The sequence below is a fragment of the Diorhabda sublineata genome, chromosome 5 (genome assembly GCF_026230105.1).
Source record: "Diorhabda sublineata isolate icDioSubl1.1 chromosome 5, icDioSubl1.1, whole genome shotgun sequence".
Classification (NCBI taxonomy): domain Eukaryota; kingdom Metazoa; phylum Arthropoda; class Insecta; order Coleoptera; family Chrysomelidae; genus Diorhabda; species Diorhabda sublineata.
Genome location: NC_079478.1, coordinates 11,760,714 through 11,777,220, shown reverse-complemented (window position 1 = coordinate 11,777,220; position 16,507 = coordinate 11,760,714). Strand labels below are relative to the sequence as shown.

The following is a 16,507-nucleotide window of genomic DNA, read 5'->3' as shown; positions in this document are numbered from 1 at the left end:
CCTTAGGAGAATGTATATTAGAGTGGACCATTTTAGAGATATGCATAATTTTACCTATTTTATAATGTTGAGACTTTAAAAGCCAACAGTTATAAAAATTTTGGAACAAATTGTGGTTTCATATCGATTTCACTTCTTCCAGTAGTCATAGATTAACTTTCTTATTATATTTTAATATACGTTGCATTCACTGTAATATCCTATGATCCTTGGTAGAGTTCAAATTGACGGCAAGGAAGTGACTTGCGAATAATGAGATTTTATCGATTTTCCATTATTATGAGGTCTATTGTTATTTGATCCAGTTTCCAAATACTTTACGATGAGATAATAGGAAATTGACTGAGTTGCTTATCCCTACTACATTTAAATCAGTTTGTTTTTGAATTATAGTTTTCCAAGACACAAGACAGAGCTGTATTCTCGAAAAAACTTACTAGTGGATGATCTGTACGTAGATTTTGCATACAGAATAATACCTTATTCCAAGAAAGTAACTAGATAATTCCATTGAACTGTACAGATCTCCACTACAACTTTTTTATGTTAAATTTGAATTCGTAACTTTATTCTATTAATTATCATCGATTAAAAGTTTGAAAATAATTGAATAACTCATAATTTTCTATAGAAATTATCCTTAATTTTATTTTATTCTGCCCTTTTTTATTAAATTTATCAAATAATCTACTTTGGGTTACAGGTTACTTAAATGTATGATTGAAGGGTTTCCTAATGACTTTGTAGTGAGTTTGTATTGGATATATGTATCGCCAAAAACATGGGAAGGCTTATTCTGGATTTATGCGGGAAAAAATAGAATAAAAATATAAATAAAAAATAGCTAATCATAATTGCATTTTCTAATCAGCTTGTTTCCATTTATCCAATTTCCAGTAAATTGCTACTGCCTACATTATATGGGTTTTTAGTTTTTCCTTTTATGTTGAGAGCTACTTCTGTCATGGTATGTAGATACGAAATGTTTAAAAGGTGAAGTCTCCTTTGCCGAGTTTTTTACTTCATTTGTATGTTTGTCGTTCTTTTATTTTTGATAACGTTTTTGAATTTTGTGATGATATTAATTAGATATTTTCCATCAGAATAAAAATTTGATAATCTAACTCGTTTTGCATTCATTAAATAACGTGACTTTCACAAGAAACTCTTAAAATAGAAAAAAAAAAACACGAAAAAATTGCTTGTATAACCTTATAATGTATGATATGAAGATAGGTGTTTGTACCAATTCATTTAATTTTGAAGAAAATTTCCCCAGATCGGTGACATCTGAAACTACCGGTACCAGCGATTATTATTAAAATCGCTGTTTGAATTTCAACAGCCTGTTATTTTGAATAGTGGATTAGAGATAACATGTAAGTAGGCATAAGTAACACAGAAATAGGCCAGTTCGAGAGCAAGGAATTAGAGTGTTTAAATGTTTGAAGTAAATTAAAGAGACGCGTAGTACTTGATCAAACTTTATTTATATATATATATATATATTAAATAGATATTAATTACACAGTAATCTCTTTTAAATCATTTCCGCAAATACAATTTTAGTTATTACATTAAATCCATAACATTTTTGATAATTATTGTACATTTCGTTAAACATTATATATTTTGATTCCATAATTTTAGAACTTTATTCGTGGAATGTTCGTTTTCGTACACAGAAAAAAATATTTCGCCATTCTATCAAAAATCGATGTTGTTTTATATCTTTCTAATTCGTATCAAAATGTAGTTAAAAAGTGAAAGCAATTTACAAAAATTAAAAAAAAAACATTTTTTTCCGTGTAAGTATAATACATAAAATATAGAGGGCAGTGACTTTTTTTACTGATAGGTACTTAATTATCAGTATGTACCCAAATACACACAAAGTATATCCCTCTCATTGTCAATTTTAATTCATAATTATATTGAATATTATATAGGTATATGTTAAGCGACATAATTTAATTTATATTTGTGCAGACTCAAGAAAAAAATACTATGCCAAAATTACTTTTAACAAAAAAATTACTAGTTAACTTCATTAAAAAAATTGTAAAAAAAAACAATAAATTAAACACAAATGAAAATTATGAAATTTTTATATACTGAAAATATTACTTTCTATTCGTAGTCTTAACAACTAATCAATAATTCCTTTAGCAGTCTTGTAGTGAAAAACCTATTAACACATTCTACAGAGAACAATAAGTTCCCAAAAACTTTTATTAGTTAGAAAATATAAGTTGTAACATATTATTTAAAATTTGGTATTCATCCAAAATTAAGTAGTAACTCAAAACTACAAAAACCGAGCTAACTATAATTTATACTAGTAATAATAAAGCTGCTATGTTCACTACATATCACAGGACAACATTATCAGTTGCTATACCTGAACTTACGTTGCCTCGTAGCCCGGATAGTTTAATATTAATCACCCCTAAAGTCTTTCACCGTCATCTTTAGAAGGCTCACCTTCTTTTTCTGAATCTCATGAACTGGTTTTCTCATTTTCAGCTCCTGTTCGCAAAGATTTCTTCAATTTATCCAACAGTCTGTTATGGAACTTATTTAAACTTGGTTCAGAGTTGTTCTTTGGGGGCGATGACCCCATACTCATATTTTTGACGGGACTGGGTAAACTACTTTCACTGGTTCTGGAACTGGCCCTAGAATACTGTCTGGATGACATGTTGCTGGGAACAGATCCACGGATTGGTGTTGAGACAAACTCAGATCCCGGAGAAGTAGAAAGACTCGGACCTTCAGATTTACACTCGGATACTTTTCTAGATCGGCACGAAGTTGGGTTAGAGCATTCAGAAACTCGCCTAGAACGATTGGGTTTGTAAATATCCCATTCGTTTTTCACAACTGGCATCATAAAAGCCATATTTATTTATATTTCAATAACTTCACTTCGAAATTAGCACTGAAAATACTTTCAAATAATCAAACAACACTTTCCAACAACTAGAGAAATCTTGAATGAGGATTTACTCCACAAATACACTGTTTTATGTCATTGGGAACTTACTACAAAACCGCTGATTGGTTGAAGCGTAAAAGTGGGGGAATTCTGCCTTGTGACTTCCAATAACAAATACATGTGAGCTGTCACGTTCTCTACTGCAAAATCAAATCAATAGAATATACAGCTGCGCCGTAGCGTTTAGAACATTCTAGATTACCATTACGGAACTTTCAAGTTATTGCTATTTCCCGTACCAGATGGCGCAATACCGTTGTGGCTACTAATCGTTAGGTGATACAGAAATAAAAATAATCTAGAAGATGTATATTCAATAATTGCCATCTTAAAGTGAGGATTACATTATAAGCATTGTATTCATAGAATATGAAATACTTATCTTTTATATATAAGTAATCTAAATTTTCTGTTTATCTATGTTTATATAAATCAAAAACTCTTCTTTTTAAGAGATTTTTGACAGCTGTCAAAAAATATTCAACTCATCCTATTGTGTGAATAATTTGCTGATGAGAATAACATTAAAATACATAAAATGGCCAAAGTAAATGAAGTAGCAAACTTATATAAACAGTTAAAATCAGAATGGAATACTGCCAACCCAAATTTGAGTAAATGTGAAAAGTTATTATCTACTTTGAAGGTAAAATACATATTCTCTTATAAATGTGATCTATAGTAATAATTTTTAAAATATTGTTTTTAGCTGGAACTTACTAACCTTATGTTTTTACCCACTACAACGGCTGCTGCATCAAAACAAGAACTTCTTCTTGCAAGAGATGTGTTAGAAATAGGAGTACAATGGAGTATAGCCGCTAAGGATATAACCTCCTTTGAAAGATACATGGCACAACTCAAATGTTATTATTTTGATTACAATAATCAACTTCCAGAATCTGCTTTCAAATATCAATTATTAGGATTAAATTTGTTATTCTTATTATCCCAAAACAGAGTAGCTGAATTTCATACAGAATTAGAACTATTACCTGCAGATCATATTCAGAATGATGTTTATATAAGGCATCCTTTGTCTATTGAACAGTATCTAATGGAAGGAAGTTACAATAAAGTAAGTGAACATTTATAAAGTTCGCTAGTATTATAATAAAGTGATTTTAGATATTTCTTGCAAAAGGTAATGTTCCAGCAAAAAATTACAACTTCTTCATGGATATTTTGTTAGATACAATAAGAGAAGAGATTGCAGACTGTTTATCAGCAGCTTATGAAAAAATATCAGTCACAGATGTTGCCAGAATGTTGTACTTACCCAATGAAGAAGCGGCAAAAACATTTGCCAAGAAGGTTTGTATGAACATCTATATGCATTATTAGAAAGTATGAATATAAAATCTCTAAGCAAACTATTTTATTGTAATAAGACGTAGTTAATCTCATAAGTCTGATTTTAATGTTAGCATAAAATTCATTTATTTTTTTTTAATTTATTAGGATTTGTGGTTCTTTTAAAATTGTAATTAAATACAGTTTGTGGCAAAACTTACTAAAGAAAAAAAAACATTTGAAGATAAATCTGGTTATTTGAGAAGCCACTTGATACAAAATGTTCTCATTTTTTTAATTTGTATCTGTGATTTTCCTTATTCTTTTTAGGCGTTCCAAAACAAAACATGGAAATTGAACAACAATTTATTCCAGTTTATCCCAGAAGAAAAGACTCATGAGCCAATTCCATCCCAGGAACTAGCTAAACAAGCTATTGAATATGCAAAGGAGCTTGAAATGATTGTTTAAACATTTATTTATATCCTCACTAAAAATTAAGACATCCTGTGGTTTTTTTTACTAAAATAAAACAAGTTATCAAAGGATATCCTCAATTTGTGTTTCTGTAATTCTAAATAGTTTTGTTTCTTTCCTCCATTGCCAAATAATTCAAATTAATTTGTATCTGTATGATTCTATGACAATGTCCATAGTTATATTTTTGATAGAAAGTAATGTAATAACAAACTGTTTTTAATATATTGCGTGTGATAGGTATTGATATTTCATATTATGACTACCTGCAATAATACATAAAAAGCTTCCATATGCTACCTTCAGGGGCTGAGACTCTTTTGGGAAACTATAACCAGAGAAGATCTGCTCAATGTGTCAACCTAAATAATAACAATTTACGAATACTAATAGGAGTTCTATTGGGGCACTGTCGCCTCAACAAATACCTGAAGATGCTAGACTTAGCAGATAATGTAACGTTCAGATTTTGTTGCACAGAGGATGAAACCTCTATGCACATTCTCTTGAAGTGTGAAACATATACTCTTACTTTGCGTACTATCCATATCTGTAATTTAACCCTCCTTATAGGTCATCAGAACTTCTAATTTACATGTAAATATTTTGTTTCGACTCGACTATTTTCTATAGCAATATTTCCCTTAATTCATTCATTATTACAAATGGTTAGGGGAGTATATTTGTAGTATTATAGATTATATTATATATTATAATTTTTTATTATGCCCAACATCTATAGCCCTGATTAAGAGTTCTCAATTTCAGAAAAAATAATGCCTGGAAATAGATTATGAATAAAAGTAATTTAAATATTTAAAAAAAAAGAAAAAGGTAAAAAGTATTAGATATTGTTCAGTATTGTTTCCATCAATTCTTGAATAATTAGTAGAATATCATTGTGATCTGGTTGGAAAGAGACCAAAATATTCAATTATTATAATGTTTGAAACGTAAATTTGCTGCGTTATATCTATATAAATAACAAGATAATGATGCTTTGTGTAGTAAAGTACCACGAGACGAACTATGGTACTGGGTTTTTGGTGTGGGTGAAATTTATTATGGAAAAGGTAAATTTTAGTAATTTGAACTAGAGAAATAAATTTATTGGATTCTTCAGTAACTAACTAAACAATCATAATCTTTCCATTTCTTTGAAAATGTTGTTACCCTCTTACTTTGGTCATCAAAACTTTGCCTCTTTGGTTTTCTCCATTTACTGTGGTGCAAATCTAACATTCCTCCAATAATTTCTTGTGCAAAATTAGTAGGAAACAATTTTTCATCTTCTATAACGTGAGCAAAACCTTCCTCCATACCAAAAGATACAGAAAAATAAGGTAAACCTTTGGGAACTGCTTTTCTAACATCTCTACCTTTTAAAGATATCAACTTTTTATTTTGGGCCCATTCTATTTCAGATTCATCTATAGCTTTTTTGAAATATATTGGAGCCATGTCTCCTTCTTCTTTGGGTAATGGTATGCATTCAATAACCATGTGAGGGAACCTGTGTAAATTCATAGCACATTCAAAAAATATTAAATCTTCATTTGTTTGCTGAAAGAGTTTTACCAGTGATTTCCGAACATTCAGGATATCTGACCATTCATTTTCATCCAGTTGGGTAGCACAGGGAGTATGTCTTATAGGTATTATTAAACAATGACCATCAGTTAATGGTTCAAAGGGAGGAAGAGCTAAGTACACATTATCTCCCATAGATACCATCAGATGTTTCAACATGAATTCAGATTGAAGACACTTATCACAGTTATCTAAACTCTTTGATATTTTTTGGTGGTCATTTATTGCTTTTGTTCTATTCTTTTCTTCCAATTTAGAATCTGAATGCTTTTCTCTGATATTATCTGAAAATATGTCATCTAAATCATCATTATGTTTAATTTTACTGTATGCTTTCAAGAACTCTTGGTCTTGGTTACCTCCTGCATTATATTTTTCGTTTTCAAACATCTCTTTCAAAGAATATTTGTCATCGTCAGCAAAATATCTTATCCTCTGATTGTCTTTGTGAGTTTCAGTTCTTTTCTTCTTTTTAGATTTACTAGATTCTCCATATTCAGCTCGTAACTGGAGAGGTTTTGACATTCCTCTATGATCTGTTTGTGTTAGTATAACTTCTTCATCTACTAATGTTTCTTTTAAAGAATTTCTTGCTTTTTCTAATTTCTCTTTCAAATCTGCTATTTGTTTTGTGTTTCCCATGATTTCTGCCTTAACTAATTTGGCTGCTAGTGCATTCAAGTCTTTTTCAGTGTATTGCGTATCTTCTACAGGTTTCTCTTGCTTTCCAAGATTATTCGCGGTATTGCTTACTTTTGGGTCCACAAATTCTTTCTTTCTCCAGTTGGAAGAACTGCTCGATGGCCTATTACAAGAAATCTTCTCATTAATTGATAATAACAAAATAATGTACAATTAATTAGCTTAAGTATATAAAATGTTAAAAATATGTTAAAACAAAACAATTGAAATGAATTAATAACATAGACTGATGACATGACAAAGTTAACATTAAAATAATAGATTGCAATAAAGCAAATGAAATTTTCTGCTTTACCATAGCACCAGATAATGATGTCTATGTAAATATGTTACTTTGCTAGTATTTATCTATACTTAATGGAAAAAATAAGCATACCTGCTTTGAGAATTATCTGTATCATATTTCTTTCTCCACTTTGACTCCCCACTATTAGGTAAATTAGATTTATAATTTTTACTATAATCTTTATCTTCATCATCAGAATCACAAGGTTTTTTGAATTTCGGTAAACCATCTCCTCCTTGTTTCCAATATGGATTGAGTTCTCTATCACAAGTTCTAGGATCATACTGTTGTTTTTCTCTTTCTATTCTTTTCTGTTCTTCCCGTTCTCTCTTGCGATCTGAATTGGAGGTAGTGTAAAATTTAGTTTGTATGTTCATCCATTCTTCTCTTTGAGGATTTGATTCTTGCTCATTTTCTGTTTTAGTATTATGAAATTTTGCTGTTTCTTTGCTACTTTTACTTTCATCACTATCAGAGGTGTATTTAGACTTTTGCTTGTATTTTTCGTCTGAACTATAAGAATCTGTATTAGAAGAACTATAATGTCTTTTCTTTTTACTAGACTTTATTTTTGCTTTCTTCGACTTAGTAAAAATTTGTTTTTCTACCCATTCTTCTTCAGAACTGGAATATTTCTTATGCTTTTTAGATTTCTTTGATTTTCCCTAAAATTAAATTGAAATAGATTAAAAATACATATTTGGTTATGGAAAAAACTCACCATTTCGCAATACCTTTTAATGAATTAATTAAAATGAATACAATAGCTCCTTTTACCTACAAGTGTATTATAAATAAACAGAGATCTTCCTTTTCAAAACTATTTTCTTAACCTTTACCTACAGTACTTAATCGGTTTTGAGGTTTACGCTTAAATGTAAAGGTTTAAAATAGAAGAATTAAACAAACGTCATCATTTCGTTATGGCTGCCGAAAGTGACAGTTCTCAAGTTACCGAAAATATTAACAATCTCTCATTAGAAAATGGAAATAATGCAACAATTAACAAGACTAGTAATATTATAGACACTGTAGAATACGGACTCCCACTTAAAGAAGTCTATAAACTAGCTTTCAACTTTTATAAAGGTAAATATCAACATAGTGTCACCACGTATCACTAAATCTATTTTTTTATCAGAAAAAGAAGGCAAAGCTGTACATTTTAGTTATGAAGATAAATTACAGTTAGTAGCATTTTCACAACAAGTATTACATGGACCTTTCGCAGATATCTCTCATAAGTTACAACCTTTAGGAACATTAGATGTAGTAGGCAAAGATAGGCGAATAGCATGGCAAAAATTAGGACAGTTATCAGCAGAACAAGCAAGGGCTGGGTTTGTGGAATTATTAAGTAGAAAGTGTCCATTATTTTCAACATACATAGAGGCACATAGAAGAGAAAAGAAAGAACAAGATAGAAGAGCGTAAGTTAAAAGTGTTTGTAGTACTGAGAGGACGAGTTGTTATGTTATTCATTGAAAATACTACTTCATAATATGCCTACAATTTCAGACAAGAGCAGTTAGAAAAGAAAAAAATTGAGGAGGAAGAAAGGCTGAAAAAATTAGAAGAAGAAAAAGTAATACAAGAAGAGATGTGGAAACAAGAGGCAATTAAAAGACAAATTCAACTAGCTTTAAATCAACAAACATATGAACAGTTTAGAAAATATGCTGAACAACAATATCCTGGTAAATTTATCGTCTTCATATATTTTTTTGCAAAAGCTCATGTGACTATTTGTAGGTGATCCTGAAAAACAAGGATCTTTAATCAAACAGTTACAAGAACAGCATTATATCCAGTATATGCAACAATTACAAGCAACTCAGAGGGAGAAAGAAATAAAAAATGATAATCAATTAGAAAAACATGAATCAATTGAACAAGTAACTTTCATTTTTAATAAAATAAATATCCTTGGTAATGATTTTCTCTATATTTTTAGAATGAGGAGAAATCTGAAACAAATTATCCAGAGAAAGATCCTTCAGAAGAAATGGGTATTGTAACAGCAAGCATGTGGACTAGAAGTGAAATTGAATCATTCAAACAGAGTGTAGCTCAAGGGGAAGGAGATGGAGTGGTAAGAGTGGGTCATGGGGAAACAGTAACTGTTAGAGTACCAACTCATCCACAAGGCACAAGATTGTTTTGGGAATTCGCTACAGATCATTATGATATAGGTATTTATAAATTTAGGTACTACTCGGTTGTGTGTAGTCTGTGCTTTTCCCTGGCAGTTTGATTTATGCACGGGATCTGGTAGAAAATTATCATAAATCATTTTCTCACAAAAGATGGACATTCAATACGACTTTTCAGAAACTATGATCTATGATGAAACTATAGTAAATAATCAGGTGAAACAAAATATTGCCAAGAAAAAATTCAATTTTAAATTTGTGTACAGAACTAAAGTTCTTAGTTCAAAATTAAAATTTGCTTAATTGGCTCTTGTGCATAAAATTCTGAAAAAGGTCATTAATACAAAGTGGATGTATCTGCCTTATAACATGATCATTAAGTGGTATTATTTCAAAGATTGGGTAATTAATAACTCTCCAGTAGTAAAAATATGTTATGTGGAAGTAATTTTGTGACTAGCTACTATTTATTCTTAGTGCATCTGTCATCTTTGAGTAGTTCGTACATTTGCTACGTACATAAAAATCTATGGTGCATAGAGTGTATGATATCAATTAATTACTTTTGATTTGTTAACATAATGAAAGTTCACTCTTGATAATCTACCATAAATAGGCAGGACCAAATTAGGTGACTGTAATGCAATATAGGGGTATCCTGTGAAAAGCTTAATAAAAAGTCTCCCTTTAGATAAAGACATTAGTGCATTAGAGGAGAAAGTAAGAATGATAATGAATTATTGATCTGAAAGATCAATTTATTACATAGACAAAAATACTTTTAAATTGTATAATTTATGTTATCTAAGTACATTTCTCAAGTGAGAAGCGACAATTGGAAAATGTAAATCAATTTTAATATATCTGCAATCTTGATATTAGACTTCATACATATATTACCCTCACTATTTGCAAATAAAACATTGTAGGTGAACTTCCGAAATAGCATACTGGACACAGTTAAAATAGTTTGACAAGTGTAAAATTATAAGGAGGATTTTCAATTACTCTAAATTTCATATTGTTATAAACATGTATTTCCAAATAAATAAACATGGTACACCCAACGCAGGTCATTAATCAGGATTTTTACAATAATGCTTTGTAATCATTTGCTATTTTTGACTTGACACAAAGTGTATTAGGAAATTAAACTTAAAAACATTTAAAGTCCTATCAAAAAGAGATTTTTTTATCTAATAATTCACAACTGTTTTGAATTTATAATGAGGGTGTTTAGTTGCAAGTGAAAAAACTGACTTCAAAATAATTAATTCTTATTTTAAATTCTATATTTTTTTGTTAGGTTTTGGAGTATATTTTGAATTTGGCACTCCTACATCTGAGGAAGTGTCAGTTCATGTATCCGAAAGTGATGATGATGATGCAGACGATTTAGACGATGACGAAACTTATGATGAAGAAACCATAAGAACGAATGATCTGGAATCAGGTTCTGTAACAGTTAGTGGAGTATCAAAACCACTACTACATGAAATAGTACCTGTCTACCGACGGGATTGTCAAAATGAAGTATATGCTGGCTCTCATCCTTATCCTGGAAAAGGAGTATATTTGCTAAAATTTGATAACTCTTATTCTCTATGGAGATCTAAAACACTCTACTATAGAGTTTATTATACCCAATAATTTTTATTGATATCAGCTTTGACGTTTGCTGTATAAAGATAATGGGCATGTTTTCCCTTTTGAGCTTTAAGTTTTTATGGTAATATATTAATCTGTATTTATTGTTATAGGTGTTTTTTTTTATTTATGTACCCATATCTCAGTTGTTTCTACATTGTATTTGAAGATTCCTCTACAATAGTCATGTGTAATAGGAAAAAAATTGAAGTGCCATAAACGACAAAATATTTCAATTTATTTTTATTTGTAATTATACATGAAAAGGATATTTCATTCAATATTTCAATAACTTTGCACACTAAATATAAAAGTTTTAACGGACATGTACGCTCTAAAAAACATCAAAAAATTTTTCAAAAAGTAGTTACATCTAAAATAATATACATGTAAATTTGTTCATTAATCTGGATATTTCAGTCTTCAACCATTATATTTTTTTCTCATAATTATTTGAAACCATCATTTAGAAAAAAACTTTCTCACATTTTATCTTTTGTAACAAATCATTATAAAAAGTATTATTAAAAATAAGGATACCTCTTTAAGTATACTTTTTGTAAATTGATTAAGGGATATACAAACCTTTGGAACAGTTAATTTATAACCTATTTTGATTTTGTGCCATCTGCCCCATCCTATATGAATAAAAGATAGATTTGGAGAGTAAGTGAGGGTTTTTCAATTACAGTTAAATACATGTATATCTTCAAGTTTGTGTATATCGAAAACTGAAGTATCTGTTGATTATTATAAGGGCACTTTTTATATATACAAAAATCTAAAGGGAAAAGTTTGAAAATAATACTTCAAATTAGTGAAAATGAAAACATACTGACATTCGCTTAATCTATGTACCATGTATTCATATGGTGACATAGAATTAATGTTCCTAATGTCTCATAATCATGATGCAAAGGACACAGTGGGAATGAAACTTTATTCACACTATAACTTAACCCCACAATCAGTACACCCAAATCTTTCGTACATAGTTGGGAAACTAAAAGAAGGAGATTAAATTGTTTGATATACATCTTATAATAGAGAAAAGTAGAAGATGAAATTATAGTAGTGAAAGTTATAAAAAAAATCAGTTAAAAACAAATTAATGAACAACAAAAACCAAATTTTAGTGCTAGGTTCGTTTTAACAATGACTTAATAACAAAAAATAAGTCTTCAAAACTACCATTTACTCATATGATGACGATATTTATGATCCTTATATCTTTATACACATTATAGGTTGAAATAACAATCAGTAGATCCAAATCTTTCATACATAATTGGGAAACTAGAAGCAGAAAATGAAATGGTCTGACAAACTCTATAAGGATAGCGCAAACAAGTTGGAGATTTGTTATAATGAAGATGAGGGTATAGAAGTATCGAGAGTTATAAAAAAATCAGTTAAAACAAATTGTTGAACAACAAAACCAAATTTTATTGCTAGGGTCGTTATAACAATGACTTAATAGAATTAACTTAGTCTCCAAAATTAATTTACAAAACTACAATTTATTCATATGGTGACATGATATTTACAATACTGATATCTTGTAGTCATAAAACAAAGGCAGAGTGGAAATGAAAATTTAATTACACCATAAGTTAAGCCAACAATCTGTAAACTTAGATCTCTCATACATATTTGGGAAACTAAAAAGTATAAGAAATGATCAGATTAAATCTGTATATGGATAATGCAAGAAGAACCATAGAGAAAGTAAATATATGATATAATGGAGGTGATTATGTATTGGACAAAAATACATGTTAGGTAGATTAAAGTGGAAGATGGGGATATAGAAGTAAACAAATAGTTGGAACATTCTATACCAAATTTTATGTGAGGGTTGTTTATACAGAGTTCTATTGATATATTTATAAAAAAAATATTTTTATACGTAAACAAAGGTTATAACCAGCTTTCTTAATTGTATATAAATTCAATGAAAGATACTATATTTCCAGTAAATTCCAGTAACAACACAATATCAAACTGGAATCTACCTACCAAATTTACTTTTCATGTATTTAGGTGAAATTAGTATTTGAAATTTAATTGAAATCACCACGATTGGCTTCACTTGAAAAAAAAACTATAATCCAAATAAATTATAGAATCTTTGTATTTTTTAAAGAAAAACCAAGGTGTGTGAAGTAGTAAGTCTTACTGATCTGAAAGTGCAATGAGAATACCTACTTTGAGCATGTATTAATGGATTGCACGGCTGATTCTTGATAGTAAGGGTGACTCTACTACACAACAAAATTTTGACAATTTTAGATTATATGAATTTCCAATTTTTTAACTTTAGTTAATAAAGACCTGGGTACAGGAATTAAATTTCCTCTGCAGAATTAGTCTGGTATTAAATGAATAAAACTGAAGCCCAAGTATGTGAATAAATTTGCATATCAATGAAAAGTTATTAATAGGACAATCATTGTTTTTGTAAAGACATACATTATTTGAATCAAGATTATAGAATGAGTGTAATTGTCAAAACTAATATAAAAAGAAGATAATTTTTCGACTGATAGTATCAATTTAGAACTAAAAAACTATTTCACCCTTAGTTTTCACTTGCTAAATTTAAATCCAGTTCCACTAATGTAGTACACTACATACACAATTAAAAACAATTATTATAAAATGTATATAAAACTTATTGAACAATATGTTCTTTACAAAACAGTAGTATACATTATTTATTAATTTTTTAATAAAAGCAAACGTTTTAGGTACCTTAAAATACCTAAATCATTATATTAAAACTTACTATAATAAATATCAGGCCAATTAAAAAAAAATGCTTTTTTTATGATGCTATGAATTATAGATTATCTAAGTTTTTTAATGCTTTTAGTTTTTTTGTGATTATTATGCCATATTCTTGAGAAGGTCCTTTTGATGGACTCAAAACTAACCTTCGTCTCAGTCTTGGATTAATCTCAGATCTTTGTGCAACTGGCTCTGGTGTTTTATCTCTTGAAGGACCCAAAAGTTTTGTCCTACTATATTCAACTGGAGACCAAGTTATAGGTTTCTTTCTAGGACCTCTTTGGATTATAACCATTTCATCAGGATTTGAGGATTTGGGAGTATCACAAATATGTTCGTTAATTTCTGCTAAAGCTAAGCGGAGAGAACGTCGGGGTTCATTTTCTTCTATCAAAGCTTCTTCATCCTCCATAGTGGATCGGGCGAAAAACCGTTACAACCCTTCACTAACGGCTTTAACTGTCAAATTTTTGTTTTAAACTAGTTGATGATGTTGAATTTCATGTTATTAGAGATTATTGAGTGATACAACGGTAGACATAAATACCTCTAAAAGCACAAGATATACTATAACTTTTTGATAATAATATGTGCGTTATCTTAGCGCCAAATCGCACCTACTATTAACTAAACTCTCGCGGTAAAAGGAACATATAACCTCTCCTACCGACTGCTTCTCACAACTATTTTCAGATAATCGTTGATACTGTGTTGTCACTTCCAACTCAATAATTTTCTTTAGTATCACAATAACGAACTCTTCTAATTATAAAATTAGCATTATTGCATGAAATTTATTCATTACATTAATTATAACCAGAACTATAGTTGATAACTCATAATTATCAATCGATTAAAGCTTTTGAAAAAAATTTTCTTCAGTATCTAAATTAAAAATCATTATTTTTATAATTTGTTATTAAGTATGTCAACTTGGCTTAAATTATCATTAAATATTTCTTAAATTCAAAAGAATTTTTTATATTTGTATTAGAATCTAAATTGTGAAGGTTTATAAAATAACAGCCAATTATGTAGATTTGGCAACTTGTGGATATATTTGTAAACGTTAACAGCTGATTCAACAGGTGTTTACTGTTTATATTTTCGTCCCTTTAAATTTTCTTGTAAAATGTGTTGACTATCTTTTGAGAGATCAAAAAATAATGCAAAACGAAGTATTTTTAACAACTAAAATATTTTTCATAAATATTCTAAAGAGGAAACATATGGGGCGCTGTGTTAAAAAAATATTCAAAATTATTCTTCACAAAACAATAATAAGACCATTAATTGTAATCTCCAACAAATTGAATGAAGATGTATTCCAATTAATCTATGGAACACCAACAACTGTTGAGGTGGATGGGTCAATGCACGGAGGATATCTACCTTTCGAGGGTCAATGGTAGAAAATGGATTAACGAAACAAGAAATTAAGAGAGAAATAAATGAAGACAAAGGGTAAATCAATAATTATTAGATAAAATAAAGGTGATTTAAATGAGTTAGAAGTGAGACTGAAGATGTGCAGCAAGAAATCGATATAATTTCATATTTATATTCTCTTATTTTCAACAGTACTTAAATGTATCTTATTTTGTTCACAACATAGTTATGGCAAAACGTAATTTTTCCAATTTTTTTCGAAATTCGGTAATTTTATCAAAAACAATTACCTATAATAGGTATACATAAAAATCATAGTTTCTTCACTAGCAAATATTGAAAATTCATGAAATTTAATATTCCTAGGAGATTCATTTAATAACTTTAAAGTTCAAAATGGATAAAAGAACTTAAAATTAACATTTCTTTCTGAGGCAATACTACTACATTTAAAGATCGAAATTCCAACGCATGTCTCTGGTAGAAGAAATGTTAGGGAGCAGTGGTTACGTCACTTTGGCAACGGTGCCGTATTTATTTTTGGATCTGTGATCTAGGTAATTGATAAATCATTCCTTACATGTTTGTGAAAATAAACTTGTATACTTCTTAAAATTATATATATCAAAATATACTTCATTAGCTGAAATTAATTATATTTTGTTTTACATCAAATTTTTTTGTTAATGATTTTAAATATTAAAAACAGATTAGGCGACTGAAACGATGAATGAATTAAAAATGAATTTTCGAATATTTTCTATATTTTTTTGCTTCATCTTTTACTATTTTCATAGACAAAAGTTCTCTAGTTAAATAAATCTAAAAAGTTATAATTATATTATTATTATAAAATTAGCACCAAATTTTTAATGCTCCTGATAATAGTGTTTCTAGAGATATTGCCTTGGAGGTATACTGGTAATTTATGTGTTTACTATTTTTTTCTTCATTAGACCTCTTCTCATGTTGTGTTTGCTTATTCTGCTATTTAGTTATTCCCTAGTTTCATGTCTATTATGACTCCCAAGCATTTTACATAAAACAATTGATAGTTATATAAATGAGTAAAATATTTTTAGTCCATTAATGATGTTAAATTGATTTTGTATATTTTAGAATCATGTATAGTGCTTAAGATTTATTTATATCGTGCTTGTAGCTATTTCAGTTTCATAATTT

At 29.0% G+C, this 16,507-nt stretch overlaps 4 protein-coding genes across 4 annotated transcripts; 2 read left to right on the top strand and 2 right to left on the bottom strand.

Moving 5' to 3' along the window:
* Window positions 1–1,470: 1,470 nt before the first annotated feature.
* On the bottom strand, window positions 1,471–3,113 carry LOC130443845 (uncharacterized). The gene has a single exon (XM_056778708.1). It carries the CDS (start codon window positions 2,900–2,902, stop codon window positions 2,501–2,503), a length of 402 nt encoding a protein of 133 aa, XP_056634686.1. The 5' UTR covers window positions 2,903–3,113; the 3' UTR covers window positions 1,471–2,500.
* A 12-nt stretch (window positions 3,114–3,125) lies between these two features.
* Window positions 3,126–4,839, top strand: LOC130443844 (26S proteasome non-ATPase regulatory subunit 8). Its single transcript, XM_056778707.1, has 4 exons — window positions 3,126–3,644; window positions 3,708–4,076; window positions 4,127–4,312; window positions 4,622–4,839. The coding sequence occupies exons 1-4, from the start codon at window positions 3,537–3,539 to the stop codon at window positions 4,760–4,762; spliced, it is 804 nt and encodes a 267-aa protein (XP_056634685.1). The 5' UTR covers window positions 3,126–3,536; the 3' UTR covers window positions 4,763–4,839.
* A 1,016-nt stretch (window positions 4,840–5,855) lies between these two features.
* Window positions 5,856–8,223, bottom strand: LOC130443842 (CWF19-like protein 2 homolog). The gene is made up of 3 exons (XM_056778705.1): window positions 8,068–8,223; window positions 7,437–8,011; window positions 5,856–7,163 (listed from the first exon to the last, which is right to left on the bottom strand). Exons 1-3 carry the CDS (start codon window positions 8,068–8,070, stop codon window positions 5,888–5,890), a joined length of 1,854 nt encoding a protein of 617 aa, XP_056634683.1. The 5' UTR covers window positions 8,071–8,223; the 3' UTR covers window positions 5,856–5,887.
* LOC130443843 (Golgi resident protein GCP60) lies at window positions 8,006–11,256 on the top strand. The gene is made up of 6 exons (XM_056778706.1): window positions 8,006–8,435; window positions 8,488–8,776; window positions 8,865–9,043; window positions 9,099–9,241; window positions 9,301–9,538; window positions 10,806–11,256. Exons 1-6 carry the CDS (start codon window positions 8,270–8,272, stop codon window positions 11,147–11,149), a joined length of 1,359 nt encoding a protein of 452 aa, XP_056634684.1. The 5' UTR covers window positions 8,006–8,269; the 3' UTR covers window positions 11,150–11,256.
* The last annotated feature ends 5,251 nt before the right edge of the window (window positions 11,257–16,507 follow it).